General features: G+C 58.0%; 1 protein-coding gene across 4 annotated transcripts in view; it reads right to left on the bottom strand.

The window, feature by feature from the left end:
* The window catches only part of RARA (retinoic acid receptor alpha), a 44,168-nt gene extending 22,677 nt beyond the window's left edge, over window positions 1-21,491 (bottom strand). The window contains exons 1-3 of one of the 4 annotated variants that reach the window (XM_070773424.1): window positions 12,437-12,643; window positions 1,106-1,205; window positions 333-860 (exon numbers count right to left, since the gene is read on the bottom strand). In XM_070773424.1, the coding sequence (XP_070629525.1) occupies window positions 333-510 (178 nt within the window). In that variant the 5' untranslated portion in view covers window positions 511-860; window positions 1,106-1,205; window positions 12,437-12,643. Of the gene's footprint in view, window positions 1-332; window positions 861-1,105; window positions 1,206-12,436; window positions 12,656-21,341 lie in introns of those variants that run through there. The other 3 variants (XM_019981891.2, XM_019981890.2, XM_070773428.1) reach the window with 3 other exon arrangements.
* Window positions 21,492-24,673: the final 3,182 nt, after the last annotated feature.

Genomic DNA, 24,673 nt, shown 5'->3' with positions numbered 1-24,673 from the left:
CCAAATGTTGAGAGGTTTGTTTACCCGCCTCCAGCCTCCTTGTCCAGTGCTTGGAGCTATTTATAAGGCCCTCAAAGGCAGAGCACAGGAGGGGGCGTGAGGGGCCAGAGGACAGCATTGTCTCAGCTCTCCACACTCCAGGCCACCCCCCAACACAAAACACAACCACGGTGATTAGCCTACTGGCCTTTCATCCTCAAGCCCCCTTGTCCAGCAGGTCCCCCTTGTCTGGAGGAAACCTGGCTGCTGAGGAAGAGATGTGCCCAGAGGCCCAGCCTTGGGCCTGCTGCCCTCCACGGCCCCCTCCCACGGCGCTCCCCGACCCCACTTACTGGCTGGGGATGGCGTGCTATAGCCGCTCACTGGAAGCTGGTGCTGGAGAGTGGTCAGAGCGCCTGGCGGGGAGAGTCCACCCAGCATGGGGGGGAAGAAGAAGGCGTAGGGGGGCACCGGGTACCCATTGAGGTGCCCTCCCCCAGGTGTTGGGCAGGAGCTGCTGTTGCTGGCCATGCCAGGCGGCCACAGTCAGAAGCGCAGGCAGACAGTCTGGCGGGCTTCAGGCCGCCTCTCCTCGGGGCATGGGGCCTGGGCCCAGAGGGGGCTTGGGCGGTCAGCCCACCCCCCCTTCCGTCCCGGAGCTGCAGTCCAAGGCCAGCAGGCTAATCTCAGGCTCCTGGCACCCCCACTCTAGGGGGGGCCGGTGGGCTGGGGGACGTCCCAAGAGCCAGTCCTTTGGTCAAGCGGTTCTGCGAGCTGGCACTTTCCCGGGAAGGTCCAGAGCGGGCCCTCAGGATGCCGAAAAGGAAGCCTCTCCTGGGTGGGCCCCAGCTAGGCGGCTGTGGGGGCCATGTCCCGTGATGCTGCAGAGAGAGAAAAGACAGGTGAGTGGGCACCGAGGAGCGGGCTCACGGGCATTCCCCGTGGAGCTCCCCAACCTGGGCAGCCGGAGATTTTCCCGTGGCACCCGGCTGAGCAGACAGCTGGCACCATGCCTGGCTGGCAGAGACAGCCTGGGAGTAAGGCCCAGACACTGCTGGGGGTGGCAGGACAGCACAGCCAGGCTGGGGAGACGGGGACAGAGCCCAGAGCGAGGAGGGCCTCTCACCCACAGTCCTGAGAGCAAAGCGTCCACGCTGCCATGCCACCCTGGAGGATTCCTGCAGCAGAGAAAGGCAGCTGGCCCTCCTTCCCCCAAAGCAGGTTACCTGAGGTCAAGACACAGAGAACGTGTGCTTGAGAGGAGGAGGGAGGGGGAGGAAAAGCCGCTTCCCTAAAGCATTGGCACTTCTCAGAAAAATGACTCCTAAGCCAGGGGGCCTTGCTTACACCACTTCCCCCCCAAATCCAAGCCCAAGCACCCCAGATGGGTTTGTCCCACAGACCCGTTTACATACCTACAAATAGGGAAATGGGAGCTGAGACTCCTGAGTGTCACCTCCATTGCCTAACAGCATGATGGGCTGGGGGTGAAGAGTGTGCCAGGGACTACCTAGCATGGAAGCCCCCTACTCTCCTCGCCCACCATGAAGGAGCAAGGGAAACTGAGCTCAGACTTCACCCACATCCTCTGCCTGCAGAAGCAACCTCCCTGGAGGGAGTGGGAGGTGAGCAGAAGATGAGAGCCCAGATGCCCCCACCACCATCAGTGTATACACAGATCCACACCCTGTTTGAACAGCTGGGGCCTGAGGATACACAAAGATAACACCACAGGTAGCAAGAGACAGAGGTGAACCCAGAAATTCCACGACACAGTGAGACAGGCAGCAACAAGAGCAAAGAAAGAGACAGGAAGAGAAGCATCCACGAGAGGCCTAGGAGGATATGTATAAACAGTATCAATAACCATGCATGTATTTATATATGACTGTGTACACACACACACACACACACACCTGTGACACATATGAAAAAGCAAAGAGAAACACGGCTAATCAAAGCCACAATGAGATACCATTTTGCATCCACCAAGATGGCTATAATCAAAAAGACTGATACTAACAAGCAGGTGAGGATGTGGAGAAATTGAACCTTCATACATAGTAGGCAGGAATGTAAAATGGTACAGCTGCTTTGGAAAACAGGCTGGCAGTTCTTCAGGAGGTTAAACACAGAGTAATATGACCCAGCAATTCCACTTCTAGGTATCTACCCAAGAGAAGGTAAAACATTAAGTCCACACAAAAACCTGTACATGGATACAAACCTTCATACCAACACTCCTTATAGCCAAAAGAGTAGAACCCACCCAAAGGTCCATCAACAGATGAACGGATAAATAAAATGCTGTACATCCATACAATGGAATAGTATTCTGCCATAAAAGGAACAAGACACTGCGACTTCCCTTGTGGTCCGTGCTCCCAATGCAGGCAGCCTGGGCTTGATCCCTGGTCAGGGAACTAGATCCCACATGCTGCAACTAAGAGCTCCCATGCCACAGCTGAAGATCCCACACAAGGCGACGAAGATTAAGGATCTCGAGTGCTGCAACCGAGACCTGGCGCAGCCAAATAAATAAATGAATGAATATATTTTAAAAAGGGACAAAGTCCTGATATATACATCATGGATAAACCGTGAAAACATCCTGCTAGTTGTAAAAGACCACCTGTTGTATGATTCCCTTTATATGAAATGTCCAAAACAGGCAAATCTAAAAAGGCAGAAAGTAGCTTGTGGTTAGTTACGGGGTGGGGGGGGTGTGGGTGTGGGTTTGAGGGAAATGGGAAGTGACTGCTGAATGGTACGGGGGCTCTTTCTAGAGTGATGAAAAATTTCTACAAGTGAAGGTGGTGATGGTTGCACAACTCTGTGACTATAGTAAAGTCACACTCACTTATACACTTTAATAGGTGAATTTCATGGTATACAAATTACATCTCCATAAAGCTGTTAAGGGGAGGAAGGGAAGAGAAAAGAGAAGAAAAGAAAACAGGGCCAGAGAGACTCAAAATAAGGATGGCCTCCAACCCCTTCCTCTCCAGGCTCAGGGCATAATACCATGTTCCAAGCTCCAGGCTCCAGGCTCAGACCTGGAGTCCAGGGGACACGCATTGGCCAGCATTTGGCCAAGAACGATGCCTGAGATGGAGGAGTTCTGCCAAGGCCACTGTGGACGAGGCCAGGACTTCTGGGCCCAGCTGGGCGAGCCACCCAGCCTGTGACTGTGTGGGGCTGAGGGGGGAGGTGGGGACAGGTACTTGCAAGGGAGGGGGCAGCTCCCCAGGAGTGAAATCTGGACCTTGTTAATGACCATGATTTTTATTTTTACTAATTATGACCTCCTTAGGGCCTCTCTTACTCCTGAATGAGGTGCCCCCTTCCTTCCCCAGGCCCCCGCCGATTCCCTCCCAGGCAGAGAGGCTGACGTCAGAGGAACAGGGGCCCCACCCATTGGGCCAGCTGCCACCCTGGCCCCCCTACACACCCCTGAGGGGCCCCGCACAAGGGGAACTCGAGCCAGCACGAGAAGGAGGGACTGGCTGAGCCTCAGTAGTGTTGACAGTCAGACCCTCACACACACACACACACACACACACACACACTTGCAGGCACTTACACGCAGAGTTCTAGGGAAAGCGTCCGGTGGGCAAGGGCACGTTTGCACACCCAGCCTGTGTGCGTGCAGACATGCATGTGGCACATGAGGAGGGGGAACCCAGACACATGATCCCCCACACCTAGGCTCCACACACAATGAAGCTGGCTCCAGATCTGCGTGCATGGCCCAGGACACAGCTCCTCACAGACACACAACCACAGCCTCACGGTCTCCCAAACTGTACTTTGCCTGGTCCTCACCCAGCCAGGCTGGCCTCTGCACCTGCCTCCCTGTGGGCCAGCCCCCCAACAGCAGCAGGGTCCACACACACAGAGAAACACTCCAGTAGATTCAGGTCCATAGGGGGGCCTACCTCCCGAGGTGAAGCCCAGGAAGCCATTCACTCCAGACTCCAGGCCTCCTGACCGAGCTTTTGGAGGGTGGGGGCGGATTCAGTCTGGACCCTCTGGAGCCCACCCTTGACCCCAAAAGAGACTAACAGCTACCTTAATATGCCTCAACTCTGCCCCTGAGAAGTTTGAAACTGGACCATACTTCAAACCTCACTCACAGATACACACCCCAGGGAGAGGCTGGAAGGCGTCCCCCACCCCCATCAGAGCTTCACCAAAGGAGCTCAGCCTGCAAACTTCAATGCAAAGTTACTCAACTCCCTGGGGAAGGCCTTGAGTCAAGGGAGGGGGTAAAGGTCACAGAAATGGGCCAAGGGCCAGGCTGGCCAGGGAACAGGGATGGGCAAGGGCAGGGATGAGGGGGGGTGGGGCCAAAGAGCACAGGCTTGGCCTCAATAGGTTTCTCTGGAACCATGACCACCCTCGGGGAGATGCCTGGGCCCTGGCCCCAGGCACCCAGGGGTGGAGAAGACACTGTCAGAGAATTGAAACCAGCACCAAAGAAAGGGAAAACAAATTACCCACATCCAACCTCCACCCTGTGCCTGCCACCTCCACTGCCCACGGGCACCCTCCCTCGAGGGAGGGAAAAACCACAGGCCCTCACCTCCCATACACCTAGCTCAGCCTCAGCACAGCACAAAGAGGGTGGGGGGAGGGCTGGAGCACTGACCACCAGCCAGGCACCCCTGACCGCTGGGGACTCCCCCGCCCTCGAAGGTGCCAGGATCCCTTCCCCAGCGTCAGGAGTCCCAGCCCCCCGTTCCTTAGGTCCCCAGAGTCTCACATCTAGAGAGAGACAAAAGTTGGCCAAGCCGTGAAGACAGCAGAAAGAACCAAAGGTTTTGAAGGGTCAAATCTCAGCTCTGCCACTCTGGGTGACCTTAGACAAGTCACTTAACCTCTCTAAGCATCTGTTTACTTGCCTGTGAACTGCCTACCTCAACAACTGGCTGTGTGATTTCAGAGATAAAAGTCCTGGAAAGTACCTAGCACAGTGCCTGGCACACAGGAGGTGCTGGGCAACGGGGTCCCCTGCTTCCCCATCTGCCAGCGCCTCCTCAGCGCCTCCCTGGCCCATGTGTCTGCACTCCCCTCCTTCTCCCCAGCCAGGGCTAGTATCTGCTGACGGGGCTGGGCGGGAAAATTACCCATTTTCCAGGGTCTGTTTCCCCCCTAGACCAAGGAGCGGAATGTAGGGAGAGGAATACTTGGGGTGTGGGTGGAGGCCTGACCACAATCCTTTCCCAAATTCCCTTCTTTCGTTTCACAAACCAAAAAAGGGAAACCTTTGGATTTGGGGAGCGGAGGAGGGGAAGAGAAATAGTCGATTTATTTCCCTGCCCTCAGGGAAGGGCAGCCAGGGGTCCCCAAACCCAGCCGGCCTTGTCCTCCTCTTCATCTGCTTCTCCTCTCTGTTCCCAAGTTCCCCCACAACTAAGGCTCCTAAGGAACAGAGGCCAGGCAGTTCTGGATAGGCTGAGAGAGAAGGGGATAAGGATTGAGGAGCTTAAAAGAAGGGGCGACAGGGGCTTTCCTAAGCATTCTAGACAGTCAATGAATCATATGCAAATGACACCCAAAGCTCAAGCTCAACTTGGGGGTGGGGGGCAGGGAGTCCAGCCCTGGCAGAAGCAAAGACCCAGTCTCTCTGAACCCCCTTCCCCTGCCAGGAGCTGGCAGGGCAGGGCAGGGCGGGACAGGGCAGATTTCAAACCAGAACAGTGGGCTGGAACTATTTATAAACTTTCCAGGAAAACACACACACACACATACACACACAAAGCCACAACCTCTCCCCCTCCCCCATACTTCTCAGATCAGCAAAGTAATGAACATTACTTCTTTTTCGCCCTTTTCCAGGGGCCCCTCTCTCTTCCCGGCCATGCGCGTCCTCTGTTTACCTTTTGCTCACCCGGCTCTAGGCTGCAGGAAGCCGGCAAGACCAGCCTCATTTTGAAAGAGACCACCCCAGGCAGGGCAGAGGAGGATCGGCTGGGTGAGGCTGGGACAAGTGGAGGGCATCTCTTTCCCCACCAGTCCTCAGAAGCCCAGGCCTGCCTCGCCAGAGCTAGGAACTGTTTGAAAACCTGCCCCAAGCGCTTGCAGGGCACATCACTGGAGACAGTTAGGGGAGACCTGAAGTCCAGAGGCTGGCCTCAGGATGCTACCACTGCCCGACCCCACCCCTGTCTCAAGTTGCAGTACTTACTCCCAAAAAGTGGGTCTCATGTCTCCCCAACTCGTACCCCCCGGCCCAAGCTTCTGCCCCAGCCTCACTGGGCTGCCTGATGTCCACAGGCCATGCTCCCCATGTGACTGAATCCCAGGCAGAAGGCAATTGGATAACTCAAGCCCAGGACAGGCCAGGTCTGCAAGAAGGAAGTGGGGGGGCATCTCTGCCAGTCAGGGCAGTGTCCCAACTCTTGCACCTCCAGGGACTGCACCCCAGAGGCCCCTGGGAGATGTGACTGGGGCCTCCAAAGCCCAAGGTGACTGGGGGACCCGTTCAGAATCAGAGCTGAAGCCTCCCACCCAGTCTTCTCTCGGAGCAGAGAGCAGGTGAAAGGGCAGGGGGCAGCTCAGGCCTCAAGGAGAGGGACTGGCCCACGGGGAAGGAAGAAAACAGGAAGAGGAAGAGATGAGGCTGCTGAGGCCACAGCCAGACCACAGGAGTGTGTGGACCACACAGAGGCAGCTCTGTCCGGGTGGAGGACCAAAGGGGCACAGACAAAAGGGGACCCCCCCCAGCTTGGAAACCACCGTCTTGTCTTCACAACCAGCCTGGCATGGGGCTTTCCCCACCCCCACCTTGGCAGCTGCCCCCTCACCACTGTCTCCCCTCTCCGCAGGGCAGGAAGTACAACTATCACAATGCGGGGGGCAGGGGGAGGTGGGGGTGAACACAGAGAGCAGAAGGTGTGTAGGGGTGTGTGTGTGTGTGTGTGTGTGTGTGTGTGTGTGTGTGTGTGTGTGTGTGCGTGCGCAGGTATAGGTGTTGCGTAGATGTAAGGCTATAGCAATCTACCCTGCTAACTCCTCAGCCCTGCCCCAGCCCTGGGAGTGCCAATTCTGAATCTGAGGGCAGAAAGACTGTCAGCAGCACACAGTGCTACGAGCCCCCCTCTCAGCATCCCTCCCTAGGGACCGCACTGCAGGGAAGCTGGGAACGCCCCCCCTCCTGCCTCAGGATATCCTTTTGGCTCTGACCCCAGACCAGGCCTGAGTCAGACTGTGCCCCGCCCCATACCCCTCTATCCAGCAACCCCCCAGGAACTTCCTACTCCACACTCGCCTACTCAGTTGGGGTTGGAACTAGAGGGAATCTCTTCCCCTACTTTAGCCCCCTCCGAACAGAGAAGCCCACCAGGGGGTGGGGCAGATGGTCACAAAGTCCCACGACCTGCCCCTTCAGCTGAGGGCCCGTGGGATCAGGGAGAAGTGGATGCAGGCTGTGTGCAGAGGCGAGAGGAGGCGCTGCAGAGCACCACCTCCCCACCTCCAAATCACACAAAACCGGGGATCCTGCCGGGGCCCTCCCTACTCCAGCCTGGACCCCAAGAAGCCGCAGGAACTCCCTGGGGAAAGCAGTTTCCATGAGAACACAGGATGGGAGAAGGTTCCGAAGGGAAAGAGGACAGGAGCAGACATTCCTAGAACGGGAGTCTTTCTAGGCCAGCGGGACCCCCAGGTGGAGGTCTGCACAACTAGTCAGACTCAGTCAGCCACAGCCAAGCGCAGCCAGACGTGGTCACAGTCTCCTCGACACTCAGTCTGACTGGGTGGCTGCGACTCCTTCCCACAGACAGAAGTCTGGGGGGCCCTGGGGGATCTGGGGCATCAGAGACCACACACACTCAGCCTGAAACAGCCCCCTGGGCAGGCCCCCTCCAACCCTCCCGCAACTGTGGGCCTAGAGGGAGGGGCAGTTTGCTCCCCACAAGAGCCAGGGTAGTGCCCAAGGCGGCCATCTCCATGGCAACCAACAACAAACATCCCGGGAACCACAGTGGGACAGGAAGTGACAGTCACGTGACGGGAAGACAGTTTTTTTTTTTCAGTGGGGGGTGATGAAGCTTGTTAGCAGTCCCCCGCCCCGGGGGAATCAGCGGTCCCCTAAGTTTACCCCACTTGGAACTGGAGGAAAGGGGGCAGCTGGGAAGGTGCACCCCACACTGCAGTGTGCGCAGTTGGCCGCAGGGCTGATGGGCCCTCCCTCCCTGCCTGCCACTCATGGTTCTCCCCGCTGGGTCCCCCTCCCTTCCACTTCCTGCCGTGACTGGAGATCAGAGAACTCCCCACCACAGCTTCCCCTTCTCAAGTCTCGATTCCTGGGCTGAAGGTTTCACTGTGGGGCGAGGGACACAAGGAAGGAGGGCTGGGGACCTGCGGTAGGACCCGGGGGACAGGAGCTCCAGGGGAGGGGCTGGGAGGGAGCTACTCCAAGGGAGGTGTGTACACACAGGCGCACCAAGAATGGGTCACCGTGACATACCACCAGGTGCAGTGACACAGACTGCCTGACCTCAGGCAGCTCTGGGTGGAGGGGAGCAGAGCCACTGGATCTGGCACGCCCCACTCCACCCTGGTCCTGAGCCTCCAGGTTCATCTCAGGCGTCTACTGGCCTCCAGGCAAGCAAGGTCCCAACGGTGCCCAGCCCACACCACCTCTCCCCTGCGTTCTGTGCTGAGGAATCCCCCTCCCAGCTCCAAGGTGCCCGCCCAGACGAGGGCACCTTGACCGGAGGTGGGGGGAATGGAACCTCCCGCCACCCCCCTCCCCTTCTCTGCAGATGTCCCAGACTATATTTAGCCCAAACCGGGCGGCCAGCCAGACCCAGACTCCCCACTGGCCCGGAGCTGAGCTCCCAGTTTTTATGCAATTAAAACATTAACAGAGAACCACCCCCATCCACACACCCCACCACCACCCCCCCAGTCCAGCCAGAGCAGCAGAGCTCAGAAAATTTGAACATGGGCAGCCCAGCTCTGCAGCCAGGGAAGGGGGTGGGGGTCATCGGGCAAATAGCAATAAATTCATCCCCTTGCCCATCTCCCAGGCCCTACCCCCACATGCAGGACAGGCACATCATCCATGAGATCAGGTTGACACTTGGGAGGGGAGGGGAGGCTTTCCTGGTTCCGGGGCCCGGCCGGAAGGGAAAGGCATACCCAGTGGGTGGGGGGGTTGCCTGGCTGCAGAAATTCCACCTGTCATTTTGCAGCCCCCCTCCCCGGCCAGCTCCAGTTACAGGGCTGGGGGTTGGCAACAGGTGCTGGCCAGGCTGGCAGCAGACTAATCCCCACTCGTTCCCCAGGCTGACAGTGGTGCCTGGAGGTCCAGGCAGGGGCCCTGGCCAACAGGATGCTGGGTAGAAGAAGGAGACATTGCTGCCTGGGGGCGGGGTGGGGGGAGCCCAGACCCCTCCTGTAAGACCTGGCCCCCTGGACTCTGCGTGCTGGAAGGTCTGGCGAAGGCAAGGAAACCTTAGTTCCATAGCACCTATTTCATTTCCCCAAGATGCCAGGCGGGCGGGCTAGAGTGTGGGAGGTCTGTCTGCCTGCCTCTTCCTCCTCCTCCTCTCCAAATTCCAGGAACAGGCAAGGGAGGCTCCAGTTGCGGAGAGAGCGAGCGAGCAGGCGGTCCCAGCTGAGAGGGAGGAGGGGCTGGGACTGGAGCGGGAGGCAAGATCCAGACGAAGCAAGAGACACCCACACCCAAGCCAGACGGGACAGGCACACCGACACTGACACGTTCTCACACTCTGGGCCCACTCCTCGTGCGCCGCCCACTGCGCAGGGACACCCAGACTCCCGCAGCCAGTCCTGCCAATCTCCAGAACACTCCCTGGACACACACAGAGATCCGGGACTTCGCCCCCACCCCACATCCCCCCACAGACTCTGTGGGCTCCACACAGCAGCCAGAGGGTAGAGAGGGGAACAGAGGGAGGAAAGACAGCAGGCGTCAGAGAGGACGTGTGGCCAAAACCCTGGGAATTGGGGTATCAGTTGCCACACTCCGTTTCCAAAACCCAGTAAGTCAAGACAACCCTGGCCATCTTGCCAGGGGCCCTGCCAGCTTCCCACACTCCACAAACCACCACCACCGGGAAGGGTGTGGGGTGCTGGGCGAGAGGAGATTTACTCATCGCATTGGGGTGGGGGGGAGGATAGGATTACCTTCCCCAGACGCCCATCACCCCTGAACCCAGACAGTGCTCCTAAATGGAAGCAGAGTCCCAAACTCACCCACTCATACAGCCCAGTCAGGGTCCTGCCCTGTCCATGCTACCCAGAGAATAGGGAACAGGGCACGAAGGTTTTATCTGGGGGCAGGCCCCACCCTGTCACAGAATTCTGTGGACCATCCACCTAAGACCCTCTAGTCTGATCAAGGAGTGGGGAGGGGGTTGGGGGGCGCTCCCTGAGGGCAGACAGAGCCAGGTTCCAAGGACCAAATGATTTAGAGGAAGGGGAGCTTAATTAACTGGGGTCTGGGTCAATACCCCCAAAACAGATCCCAAGGGCCACTCAGACGATGCCCTTTCCCCCCACAATAGACAGGGTGGCAGGAACCACGTCATGGCACATGTGGGTGACTGTGCCCAGCGGGGGAGGCATGGGGGTGATTAGGATGGGGCTGCCCACAGCTAGCTTCCTGCCAGGCGGCCACATGGTTAGGAGTAGGAGGGGGACCAGGGAGGTTTCCCAGAGTGGTAGTAGGGGCATTTAGGGCCAACCTGAAGGGCGGAGATATGGGGGCTATAAAAGGAGGCAGCCAGGATCAAGTTGCTCCAAGCCCAGGGTCTTCTCAGAACTGCCCCTGCGTCTGCACTGCCCTTACCAGTCTGGCGAGGAAAGTCCTGAGGTGCCCACCTCATGTACACTTATTCACACACTCCAAAGCCAAGATCCTCCACTCCCACAGACCTACTCAAGTCTGATACCAGTGACCCCTCTGTCTCAGGACCGGCATGGCCCAGACACCAGGCAGAACTGACGTCCGAGTCCCTCCCAGTGCACCAACATCTTTCATAGTCACAAACTCCCTGACTCCACAATCACCCCCCTCCCCACCCCCTCCAGCTCCAAAGACTCTTTTATCCCCTCCCCCAGACTCATCTCCACCCCTCACAGGGGAAGCCCCAAGGCTCCAAGCCACCCCCACTGCAACCTGGGGCTTCCCCTGCCCAGCCTCCCCATCAAGCACAAGGCCCCGGAGGAGAGTTTGGGGCTTGAGCCCATTTCCTAGCAAGACCTGACAACCTTACTGAACCACTTCCCCAGAACAACCCTGCCCTGTGACCACTGCAGCCAGCGAAGGGAATGAGAGACATCTCTGAATCTCCTAACTGGGCAACTGGAGGAGGGATGGCAGTCAGGAGTAGAAATGAGTGTTGGGGGTGAGCCCGCAGTGGGTGGAGGTGGGGGGGGGAGTCTCCATCTGAGAACATACACACACATACATGTGCACACATCTTGCAAGGAGAAGGCAATCTGGTTACAGAAGAGGGAGCTGGCATTAGGTGGGGGCCAAGGGTACCCCCCTCCATGCCAGCATATGGGCAACCTATCCAAGGTAGGATGAATGGTAGAGACGTGACTCCCAGACTGGGGGGCTTTTCTTATCTGATTTTCACATGAGTTAGTCCCCATCCCCAGCCTGGCACAATGGAGGCATGGCCCCCTTCTCAGGGAGTAGCCTGACAGTAAGGCAATGCCCAGAGAGAAGGGGCACTGCCAAGCAGACTTTCCAGCGCCCCCCCCTCCCACATACACATCTGGCTCGCAGCTTCCTCGCTTTCTGGGTGGCACCAGGTCCCAGACACCCTCAGCAGAGCAAAGACGACCAATCTGTGCCTTCCTCCCTATGCCCCCAAATGCTTCCACAACCCCACAGTGCCACCAGATTCAGAGACATCCCTCCCCTGGCTGCACTGGCTCCTGTCCCCAGTTCTGACGGCTCCCCGCACTCCACGGGGGACACCAGCTGAATGGGCCCCGCCCCCCAACCGGCTGCCTCTGGTGGGGGTGGGCCCCAGGGCTGATTTTCCCCAAACCACAGGGCGGCTCAGATAACAGGAGAAAAAGGAGGGGGCTAGTCCGTTGGGCATCCGATCTCTCCCCAAACAGGTTTCAAAGTCTTTTTGTTTTACTTGTTTGTGAAAAGAAAAGCGAGAGAGGGCAGGAGTTCCCAGCGTGGGTTCTGCCACAGCTCGGCCGCCGGAGACACGCGCGGCAGACGGCCCCAGACATCTCCCGGCTGCGCGCGAAGACACCGGAGCAGACAGACGCACAGACGGGGCTCTCCCACCCTGAGCACGGCGGCGGGTTGGGAAGCCCAGGAAACCCCAGGTTCCCGTCGGAACTCGCCCGGCACCGGGTCCCCGCCCGCGGGTGCTATCAGGAACAGGCCAAGGGGCCCCGATGTCTGCGCGAGGCGGAGGCTCTCCAAAATCCCCAGGGGAGAGGTTACCTCGCAGTAGGGGGAAGCAATCCGTCCGGGTCACCCGCGGGCACAGCGTATGCCCTGACCCTGAGCCTTGGAGCCGCTCGGCGTCAGGGGTTGCGGGGTCCAGGGAGAGGAGCGGTTTGGGGGGCCGTGGCTCAGGGGCGCGGGGCTAAAGCAGCGGCCATGGCGAGTCACGTGCGGAGGCTGAAACTTTACCCGGAGCCCCAGACTGGGGGGGCGGAGGGTACCGAGCAGCGGGGAGGCCCTCACCCTCGGGCCCGCCCCCGCCCGCCCACCGACCAATCACGAGCCAGGGGCGGGCACACAGGATCACGCCCCCCCCCCCATAGACCCAGGGAACGGGCGAGTCTTAAAGGAGCCGCGCCTAGCAGAAAGCTCGACCGTGGGAATCTGGGAGAATCCCTCCCTCTGCCCCAAAAGAAGAGATTGAGAGCCAGAACTGGAGTTCTGCGCAAAGAATGGAATGAGGATTCAGTGGAGAAAGGACTGCCGTGTGCGGTATCACACTCCTTTCCCCCCAACCACACACACCCACACTCAGGAGCGAGGATCACGAGCACACACCCTTCACACCTAAACCTGGGTTAGACAGGCGACGACGTAATTTGGAAACACATGCAGAGATTCTGGCCCTAGCGGTCAAGGCTCTGACCCCTTTCATTATAATCTTTCTCCTGGAGCCCCCTGAAAATGAGAGCTGTGTGATCTTGAGCGAGTCGCTTCCTTTCTCTAAATCTCAATTTTCTCACTGGCAAAAAAGGAGTGCAAAGGCATGTAGACCACCTCCAAGCACGGCCCCCTCCTCTTCCCTAAACACCTTCACAACTTGGGTGGGTCGGAGGAACTCTGGCCCAACCCAACCTTTCAGCAACCCCCAGAACCCTTCCCCCAAAAGAACAGCGATTCTCAGGGGTATTCCAAGACCCGAGCTGGGGGCGCCCAGGAGCACCCCTACATTCTCAGACTCAAGCTTCTCTCTCCTGATCCAGGCTGGAGGAGACAGGAAAACTCGCATTATTGGGGCAGAATCTGAGTCACTCTCCCTCTGCAGAGACCCCAGTCCCCGACACGGCCACAAGCCCCCTCCTAGCCTGCTGCTCCGTTTGAGAGGACCATCTGCCCACTCTAGCCGTCTATGGCGGGAGGGAGGGGCGGGGGGCGGACAGAAAGAGGAATCAGTAAGTGAACACCTCCCTCCAGGTCCTCGGTCAGAGAAGTGGCCACAAGTGCCCCCACAGGACTTCCCACTGTAAGGGGAAGTGCCTACTCCCAGGCCTCCTGTGAGGAGACAGCATGACCCGGCTGGCAGAGCTCTCAAACCCACCGGCCCGACGGTCCCCGCTTTTTAGACGAGGAACCCCAGTCTGCGACGAGTGGACACTAGGTTTAATCCCCGATCGCCCGGCACAGGTAGCACAGCTGGGTCTAGGACTGAGGGATCTCATTGTCTCTCTCCAGCTTTGGGCCCCCAGCCTGTTTGAGGTAGGACAAGCAGGGTCGGAAGGACACTGTGCCCTGAGGTCCGGCGGCGCGGGGAGAGAGCGTCCGGGTGACGCTTCCCCAGGCCCCTACCCGCCCGCTGGGCCGGGCTGTCTCCCGCTCCCGTCTGGATTTCCGTCCGCCGGTGCGAACCAGCCCCTCCCGCCCTGTCCCGGCCAGATCCATCCGCAAACATGCGCTCAGCGGGCAGGAATGTGCCAATGGCTCCCAGATGTGCACGCCGACGCTTAACCCCTTGTCCCCCAACTCCCCCCCTCAAAAAAAGGCCTTCTAGCTAGAGTCCAGCCAGCAGCAGGGGGCGCCGCTCAGGGAGGGGACTCAGTGCCAACAGCCCCCCAGCTCGCACAGTCTCCTCCTAGATTCCACTAGTCTAGATTCTGCCAGGTTTCCTTCCCGCGGAGGCCAGAGGGGAAAGATCAAGGACACTAAAATGTATCGTGCACTTTGCGCACAGGCATACTGCCTCCCACGAAGGGGGGCCTTCACGTACACCTGCCAGCACATGGGGTGAGGTTCACTCGCGCACATGGGGATGCAGGTGTGCAAATGCACACTCAGGACATCCAAATATGCACAAGCATGTGCACATTAGCACACACACATATGCACACATATGTATACACACAGAATTTGCACATACAAGACAGGCATTTGTGTACCCACAAGGTCATGAAGCAGAGGGGAGGCACACTCCTGAAAAGACAGAGCAGGAGACCCACATGCAGATGAGGGTAGAAATTCACGCACCCACAAACCTGCTCCCCACAGAGGGCAGACACTCACGCACAGAAAATTGACATCCATGTGTACAAGCACACAGCCGCACACTTTAGGGCACTGCCTCACTGCTGAGTTGAACTCCAGCTCTGCAGGACCCACTCCAGGGTCCCCACCCCCACCCTCCAGGGACTCCCACGCAAGAAGGAGAAGTGCTCCGGGGCCAAAGGAGGGACACAGTCCCAGGGACTCCTCACTCTAAAAAAGACGCCCCTTCTTGGGGCCTAGCCTTCCCCTCTGGCAGGCAGAGGAGATGGGCTGCGGGAGGAGCCTGAGCAGCTGATTTCCCAAGACAGGCATCCCTCTCCCAACTGGAGGAAATCTGAGAAAATCCAGATAGGTGTGGGGCCAGTGACAGCCTCAGTCAGACAAAGGAGATACAAAATAGCTGTGAAACACCCTGAGAGAGCCTACACTTCCAGCAAAACAAGGCCTCCCTTTCTCTGCCTGTGGGGAACTCTTGAAGAATAGCATCACTAGTAATCTGAACAGAGGATGGGAAATACTGCCCCCGCAAGACCACCTGGATGCAGGTGGGGTGGAGATGTCTGCTGGAACCTGAACCGACCCCACCAGACTCCTCTCCCCCTCACTAGCTGCTCAGCTTATCCCCCTCAACCCCCCTCATGGCCCCACCCATCTCACTTTCACAGTCCTGGAGAGTCATCCAGGGCAAGGCTCCTGCTTACATTGTACAGATGAGGAAACTGAGGCTCAGAAAGGGAATGGCCCTGCTCAAGGTCATAGAGCTTGTCAGTGGCAGAGCTAAGAGCTGAGATTTAAACTCACAACCCCTCCTCAACCCCCCATTTATCCTGAATATATTTCCATGCAGCACCCTGCTCCCTCTTCCTTCATCCCCCAACAGAGCACAGGGCAGAAACACCAGCCTTGCCTGGCTCTGCAGATTTGTGGGTGGGGACAGGACATGCTAGAGAGAGATCAGAGAAGATGCTGGGGGCTACATACATAGCCCCCCAACCTCACCCCCAAGCTCAGTGCCCACCTGCCCAGCAGGCACGGCCAGTGACTCAGCTGCATCCGGGGGAGATGCCAGGGCAGTGACTCACCTACCGAGAAGAGCTGAGCCTGGCACCTTGCCAGCCCCAGGACAGAAGTGACTTAGTCACCGAGACTGTGATACCCAGCAGGCACAGCCCAGGGATTGGGGACAGGGGCAGGCCATGTCCTCCATGGTTATCTGCATCCCTGATGAAGAACAGGCATCCTGGGGCAAGCCATGGCGCTACCCACCCCTGAACCCTTACTACGGCCCACACCCACCATGACAGGCCCTGCTTCCATGCAGACAAGTTTTCTGAGACCCCTGGGCTGCCCTGCCCCTCCCCTGAATGAAGCCTGCCCCTTGCCCATCACTCACCACCCACTCTTTCCCCGGCCCCACCTCCTCCTGCCACCCAAGTTGTACGCAGGCTGTGAGTCTCCTTTAACGTGTCTTGGCAGCACCTCCTGCCCCCACAGCCCCTCTTCCCCCCGCCATACACATATGCACTCATACACATTTCTGCCAGCCCTGCTTCTGCCAGCAGCTGCTGAAGTTGTTCAGCGGGAGGGGAATCGGGGTGCAGGGATTGAGTTACCAGAGGCTATGGGGTGGGCTGTCACCCAATCCCTTCCCCAGCTCATCCTTCCCGCTGGATACAGCCTCCCTCACCCACCTGCTCCCCTCCCACCTCTGGCTAGCAGCCTACTGCCCTTTAAGCCCCTCCACCCCCACTCCACCCAAGCTAGAAAATAAATGTTCAAGGGTATTTGTCATGCAAAGACCAGCCCAGGATATGAGAGAGACAGAACAAGAGAGAAGACAGAGACAGACAGACAGAATCATTCCTGTGCCCAGGCTACAGGCACTAGGTGTGTGGATCTCTGTGTATGTTGAGCCAGAAACGGACTGAGTAACTCCCCAAGTCTTGGGAGAGTTGATGGGGCCCAAGGGGAGCCGACAGGCTGAACAACCTCAATCCATTTGCACTATTGATTTCTCATACACTGCAGCCGGCCTGATGAGGGGGGATGATAAATCAGCCCCCCAGAGACATAGAAACTGAGTGGAGAGAGGGGGAGGGGCCCCTGCACCACAGTTGGTGGCCCACTGAGACCTGCTTGGTGGGGAGGAGGCGGGCTGAGTGGCAGGAGGCAGGGTGGGGAGTGTGTGTTGGATTAAAGCCTGTCTGGGACACCTCCTTCCAGCTGGATCTGAAGCTGATTGGAAGAAAGAAGGTGATGGACAGAAACACCTTTAGCTCCCCAAGCAGGGCTCTGAACAACCCCAGAGGGTGCCCTTCACCCTCTGGTCTACAGAATGGCGCCCCCTGCAGCTTTGCAACATGCTGGCCCCTGGGATGAGGCTCAACTCAGGGACCACGTATCTCTGCTGAACTTTCTCCCCCACCTCTGGGCCTCAGAGGGCTCACTTCTGACTGTGATCAGAAGCCAGTGGCAATCTCCCTGCTCCCACCCCCTTCCTTTGTTGGGTGGACTGGCAAACAACCCCTGTGGCCTAGGCGTGGCAGGACGGGGGCTCACAAAGGGCTCTGTATCCTAGTCCTTGGTCGGTCCCCAACTCCTCCTGGGACTGTGGGCACAATCCCCCACCCTCGCTGGGTCCCTAAAATGGGGTTAGGCCGGATGCCCCTTTTCGAAGGTGTCTCCAAGCTCCCGGCGAGCCAGCCTGTGAGACTGTTGGAACCAGCCCAGCACCTCGATTCACACCAGTGGCCACAGGCCACCTAAACAAACCCCAACCCTGACCTCCTTCCAGCCTGGACACAGACTCTCTCCACACACGGTGGAGACTTATAAACAAACCAAGCTGGGGTTTACCAAAGACCCTGCATAAACAAGCAGAGAGGGAAAGAGACCAGGAGCCTGGCCAGGCCCTACTTGCTGCCGGACGGACAGACAGACAGACAAGGTAGCACAGCCCAGTTGGGGGAGGGGCTGTGACGAGAAAAACAAAGGGCGCAAGGGGCCTGGATTGGGGTTCCAAAGCCCCCAGTGACGGGCTGTATGTCCACGGGCAAATCACATCCCCTCTTTCCCGCTCTGTAGGGCAAACGGATGGGCCAGGTGCCTCCAAAGCCCCTTCTGGTTCTCTTGGGATAGAGAGAGCCCTGGGGGTCCCCAGGACTCCCCGCCCAGTCCAGCCCATCCTCTGGTCAGGCCCTCTTCTCAAGGCCCTTCCCCTGCCCGCCACACCTCCTCCTTACTCTGTCTACTGCCCCCCTGGCCCTTCCTCACTCCTCCGCCCGCCGGCTTGCCCTCACCTTGGCCAAGCCCCTCTGCCTGCCCCGTGCTTTTCTGCACGTCCCTCCTGCCAGGGGACAGACCAACTAAAAATAGTCCCTGCAGCCTTTCTCGCCCACAGCTGCCCAAAGAGCAGGAAATGAGGGGGGCAGGGAGGCCCATGTCCTGCTCTCCCCCACAAACTCCCAGCCCCAAATCAGGTCCAGCCCTCCAGCCTGGGATGTGTGCCAACTTGGCCATCTCGGGGGCACCCCACACCCCTTCCCTAGGGGGAGGCCCGCCCATAAGTGCCTACAGTCTGAGAGCTGTCCTCACCCCACGGGAGGGGGAGAGGAGGCCAGCGGTCTGGAGGGAAACCTTCCCAATTTCTGACAAATCAGTGCCAACCACACTGTGGGCACCGAGAGGGCAGGGCCTGGCTCCACGGACTGGTCTTTTGAGGGCAGAGGGAATCGGTGTGGGGAAGTCTGGGCTGGTTCTCTTCATCCTGGCCCAGCTGGAAGGAAGACAAAATAGTGCCCCAGCCTCAATTATGCCAATCCCCCATTCCCCTAAATGTGTGGGTGCAGACAGAGGGGTTTCGGTAGCCACCCCCAGATGCCATGGGGTAAGAAGCTTTAGAGGAGAGGTCTTGGCTCCCACACATAAAGATGGAAGCCTAGAGGCAAGAACAGGTCATGCCTGCCAGGCTGGGCATATGCTGCCCCCAAGCTGAGTCAGAGGCTGGGAGGGAGGAGCCGGACGCTGGGTGCCAGGGGCTACAGAGCCTCCACCCCTATCCCACCTGGGACTCCTGATACCTCCAAGCCCTGGAAGAAGGCCCTCCCTGCGCAGGAGGAAGGAAACCAGCTTAGCGACTCTCTGGAGGCCTGCAGGGCAGCTCTGCACCAGGAGGCAGGCGGGAAACCCAGGAGTCTTGGCTCCCGGCCCAGGGAGGGAGTGAGAGAAATACCTCGGAGGGGAGGAAACAGCCTGGAGAAAGGCAGACGCAAGTGCCCCCAGCAGCTCCCAGAGCTCCAGGAGAAACTGGCCAGAGGGGCTGCAGGGGGAAAGTGAACACATTTCTGAACAAGAAGGGAGAAGAAGGCAGAGCCCCAGGGATGCAGGAAGCAGGGCAGGCCAGCCAGGCTCTCACCTGCTCTCCTCTCCTCCCATCAAAGCCTGTCAGAGTCTGAAGTGCTTATTAAGGGCATGAAATATCAGGGAGGTCCTAGGGGCCTACGTGTGTTCCCCCCTCCCCTTATCTCCAGACCCCAGCCTGTTTGTTCCTGAGCTTCCCCTGGCACCCCTCCCCTGGGGCCCAGCCAAGTCAGGAGTCAGCAGGCCCAAGGTGGTGCCTGGGAGGCCTGGGCAGTGCCAGGGGCAGCCCTCATACCATCCTCCCACTGGCTTCCCTCCCGCCTGCTCTCGGCCGCCACACATATCTCAGCTGTCGAATCCGATTAGGGCTCCTGCCCAGTGAGCCGGACAAGGAGGCCATTGGGCAGGGGAGAGACAGGGACAAGGACGCTGAGCAGGAACGGCAGGAGGAAGGTGGAGACGGGGCTCAGGGGAGGTGTGGAGCCCCAGAGGACCAGAGAGCTGGTAGCCAGCTATGACCCGCATTAGGGGAACTCTGCAGCCCCTAGGGCAACAACCTGGTTCCTCCATCCCAGAGATGGGCAAGGATGGGGGAAGGAAACTGAAGGCAGAGAGATGACCTAGATTAGAAAAAGAATCCCATCCTGGAACTCTATCCCCGCCCTCCCACCCTGCCACACCCCCACCCACTACCATTTCCAGTGGGCTGTAGGATACATCTTCTAATGAGGTCTTTATGGCTGCATCCCTATCAGGCAAGCCGGGCTTGTTACTAATAGCCATTTTTATAAATTAAGAAACTAGAGGCTTAGAGACCTGTATAAATGCACGTAGTCAAATGAGCGAGCTGAGTCTCAAATTCAGGCCTGATTCTCAGTCCACTGCTCACAAGCAGAATTTACTTTCCTTCCTGGGTCAAGAGCAGAACTGAGTCTGAAGTCACTCCATTATCCACATTTTCCTCCAAAACCACCCCGTAGGGGATCTGGGGGATCATGGAGGAATACAGAACATACCCTACACCTAGATAGAGTGACCAGATAGAGGTGCGCCACCCACCCCCCACACAGAGAGCTAGAGGGGTTCCCTCAAAGTGTGACCTGTCTCTTCCATGGCTTCCCAGCCCAGTCTGCTACACCCAGAGGCTATACACACACTTATACACACGGTTACTCAGACAAGTCATACACCCCTCCTGCCAACCCACCAAACCAGAATGAGATGCCCTAGATCTTCAGAGAACAAGGTCTGTCAGCCCCCCAGAAGAGGGACAAACAAGTCACCCTAAATACTAGGTATCATCCACCTCTCTCCCAGAGAGCCTGCAGGAGGGCAGAAGCCTCAGGGCAACACCAGGAGCTCGAGCTCTGAAAACCAAGGAGCCCAGGGAGCTGGCATGGCTGGGTGGCCTCCCTGATTTGGTCCACACCCCCTTCCCCAGCCATCTGGGCTGATTCTATTCTGGCCTGGGCCACACTCTGGGATCTCTCCCCTTCCATGCATATAGCCACCTCTATCCCAAGCTTATAGATCTTACAACCATATGGTCTACACACACACACACACACACACACACACACAGTGGGGGTGTGTGTGTGGGGGGGGCGCTTTTCCATAGGTGTTGAGGTGTTGGCAAGGATGGGAAGGGCTCTAACCTGAAAGAACGTCCCCCCACCCCAGGGAAAGGTCACCCCCAAACCCCTAAAAAGCTCACAATCTCCACTACCCTCCCGCACAGCCTTTGGCCACTCCAACGTGCCATGAGCCTGGAAGCGGGCACTGGGTCTACAAGGAGAGTAGGGATTCGGGGGCAAAGTCCTGGGCTCTTAGGGCTGGAGGGGCGGGGAGGGTAGGCAGGGAGGAAGCAAGAGAGAAATCCCCAGGGAGTCTTGGCTTCCCCAGCGGTCTCCCGGTCCGGCTCCCGGTCACCTTAGCGTGCCAGTTCTCCCCTCGAGGTGAGGTGGGGGAAGGGGGATTAGGAAACACTGCAAAGAAGGGAGCGGGGTCTGGCGCCCGGGCAGACCTTACCCCCACTTTCCATTCTTAGCTGGAGAACGGGAATGCCTGAGGGGCGTGCAGCAAGGGCGCCGGAGGGCGCAGGGGCTCCGAGCTCCCAGGCACCCCTGTGTTCCCAGGCCCCCACCTCCCTGGACTACAGCGAGCCGTGGGGGAGGAGAGACGGGGAAAGCCTGAACTGCCGAGAGGGAAACGGCCGGATGAGAAGCGGAGAGGCCAGGCGGAAGGCGGCCGAGGCAGAATTGGGAAGGGGTGTTCGAGGTCCTACCTGCTCAGGTGCGTGCCGGCGGGGGGCGATGGGGTTCCCAGGAGAACCGGGGAAGCCCTCTCAGCTCGATTCAGGATTCCCCCCTGCTTCTGGGTTAGGCTGCTGCAAAAGGCACAGGTTCCCGTTGGGTCCTAAAGCCCATTCTCCAAACTCTCCCCGCCCTCTTCCACCAGCCGTGACTGGGTCAGCGGGTGCAGAGCTGAACCGATGGGGCAGAAAGAACTCACTGGTGAAAGAGGTCTGAGTCATGGGCTGGGGACAGCCACAGTCCCCGGTGTCAAATACACAGCACATGGGAGATTTTAGTTGAGGATATTATGGGACAGAATTAAAGAAAACATTGCTTCTGCCTGGCCTGAACGGATGGATTTGAGCTTTGGGACTGAAGGTGGGGTTAAGATGGCTTTTCTCACCATTCCCAACTAGCCTGGGGTCTGGGGAAGGGGGTTGTTCACTTTGGACAGGAGCTCACTTCTACCCTCCCCCTCCTAGACAGAGCACAGTCTCCCCTAAATTATTCCTAAATGCCTAGGAGAAGGAGGTCATGCCAAGGGGAAAGAAGGCACTGATTTCTAGCAAGTGGAAAGGGCAGTATGACTTAGGTAGCAATTGGAAATTGGCATTTTTATATCCTTAGACTGAGGCCTGTGTGTCTGGAAGTGTGTTGGGCTCTGCAGATACATGTAGCCAAGTGAGAGGGTAAGCCGGTGGGGCTGGGAGTCTTTGGGTTACATCCTTTGGCAGAAATGGCAACTGTCAGTGAAGGAAGGGGATGCAGAACCTAGGGGTCGACTCGGGCTCCCTACCCGGCCCTCAACTGGATCCTGAAGCTTTACCAGAATGAATATGTTAAAGGAGAGTATTTTCCCAGGTACTATTTAGGATAAATAGGGGGCCGGAGGGCCTCAGCATTAGATCAACTTCAAGGTTTTTGTTGTCTAGTCGCTCAGTCATGTCCGACTCTTTGTGACCCCATGGACTGTAGCCCACCAGGCTCCTCTCTCCCTGGGCTTCTCCAAGCAAGAGCACTGGAGTGGGTTGCCATTTCCTTCTCCAGGGAATCTTCCTGACCCAGGGATCAAATCCTATATTTTGGCAGGTGGATTCTTTACCGCTGAGCCACCAGGGAAGCCCGCAACTTCAAGGTTACAGACCCAGTTTAGGATAGCCCAATTTCTCAAAGGGAGAACTCAGAGTTGGGGGCCAAGGTGGGCCAGGGAATGTGGAGGGAAGGCTGCAGAGGGCCTGGTAAACGTTTTGCAAGGGGAGTTGCACACACCTCCAGCAGCAAAGCAGGGGAAACGTCACAGGGTGAAGGGCCAGGGGAAGTCAGGGACAGAGTCATGGAAGGGAGAGGGCACGGCCTCTTCCTAGAAGGGGGACAGGGTGGCAGCACTGCTTCCGCCCCTGTGTCAGTCTGGCAGGAACTGGGGAGAGGAGCTGGATGGCAGGTTGGGAGGGCCCCAGGGTGGAGCCGGTGGGGTGAGCTCAGGTCAAGCCTTTCACCCTGATGTGCCTCAGTTCTCTCCCAGCTGTTAACCAGGGCTCTGGGTTCTTCCCAGGCAGTTAATGAGTGTTTACAGAGGAGCTTGGAGATCTTCAGATCTCAGCTGGGCCACCACTACAGTTATAAAGCTCAATAAGGGCTGAGTGTCATTGGGGAGGGGAAGGAGCAGAAGAGGGAAACAGACGACTCTCTTACAACCTAAGGATAAAGCCACGCTCAGAGAGCAGAGCCAGCCTCAGCTGCCACAGGATATCCTTGTGCCCAGGGATGGAGGTCATGTACCCTCATCCTTCTCACCACCACCAAAGGCTGGCCCGCAGCTAAGTGTGGGCAGAACCCAGACTACAGCTGGTCTTCATTAACTCCAGCTCTTTTTCACCCCCCACTGTGAACCCACAGCTTCTACAGGCCCAGGCTGGAGGGGCTGCCCTAGCCCGACCTCACTGCTGACTCTGGGGTAGGGGGCACCTACTGTAGGCCAAGCTACCAGCTGAAAATAAGGTCGAAGCAAGACTCACTTTTCCCACTGGGAGAGAGCAGAGAGGAAAGAAAGGAGTGTGGGGGTGAGGGTGGAGGTGGGGGAATTTAGGGCAAACAGCAGGCAGTGAAGTCAACTGGATCTAGGCCCAGAAACCCCCACACCCTGGGGCCAAGTCTTACTCTAGCTCTGCTTTCAGCCCAGTCTTGGCTGGGCCCCAAACTAGGGAAGGCCCTGGCTGCCCCTTTCCGCCTCCCTACCCCCACCCTTATTAAATACACATTTTATCTCTCAGCATCTTCATTATCTTAACTGAAGGAGACAAGCAGTGGATGGCGGCGGCAGAGAGCGTCAGGAGAGGGGGGGCGGGTGTGGGGAGCGGGCGCACCCTTGTTGTAAAGTGCTGATGAAGCTCTTTCAGGCAGTGTGGGAAACAGAGGCGGGATCAAAGGCAGCGAGGCTGATTCAGAACTCAATTAGAGCTTTTTAAAAAAGGAGCTGGCTCCCTCCTTTTGCCAGGCTTCAGACAGCCTTTACCCAGGCCCCTTGCACCCAATTAGCTTCTACTGCCAGCACCCTGGGGCCGGGGTTGAAAACCAAGGGGAGGCCAAAGGGCACAGCTTCTCCCCCTGCAGACCCACCCCTTCTGAGAAGGTGGAGACCTACTGCTGTGCGTAACTTAAAAGGTCTCCGAGGGCACCTGATCTTTTCAGGAGGAACCTGAGATCACACCTTTTCCTCAAAAGTTAAAACAGCAGGACTCCAAAGGTGGGCTCCTCCCTAATCCCTTGCCAACTAGAGGCCACGCAGCTTCTGGCCCATCTCTGGGGACACTAGGTAACATCCAGACAGACACCCCCTCCTCCCAGCCAGTGGGTGGGACTCTTTCCCTCAAAGCCAGGGGCTCCTGGGAGCAACATGGAAGTTGCCTCAAGCAAAATATCACATCAGAGGGAGCCATTGGGACGCATCTGTGAGGCTGAGAAGCCTCATGACACATGCGGCAGGATGGAGCGCCCCCTCTCCCTGCTCCACCTCCGTGCAGAAGCATCAGCCCGGGCTGCCTCCAGATCAGAACTGTCCTCAAGATGAAGGGGAGGCGGCGTCTTACTCCATCATGGATCAGTTCGCTCAACAACTGTTAATGGAATACGCCCCTGGCCCCCGCAGGTCTCAGGCACTGAACTAGGTGCTGGGGACAGATACAAATGTTAAAAAAGCTCTCCACCTCGGCTCTGTTTTGGCCTCTCTCTCAGTAGTCAAGGTAACCTCTCCACAGATATTTTTAAAAAGCCCCAAGTCGCATCTCCTTCCTACTTCTCAGTTTTTATTGGTGTATCTTAAAAG

This window comes from Bos indicus, chromosome 19, assembly GCF_029378745.1.
Source record: "Bos indicus isolate NIAB-ARS_2022 breed Sahiwal x Tharparkar chromosome 19, NIAB-ARS_B.indTharparkar_mat_pri_1.0, whole genome shotgun sequence".
NCBI classification, from domain to species: Eukaryota; Metazoa; Chordata; class Mammalia; order Artiodactyla; family Bovidae; genus Bos; species Bos indicus.
Note: the sequence above shows the minus strand (reverse complement) of the source record. Positions and strands in the feature narration are given on the sequence as shown.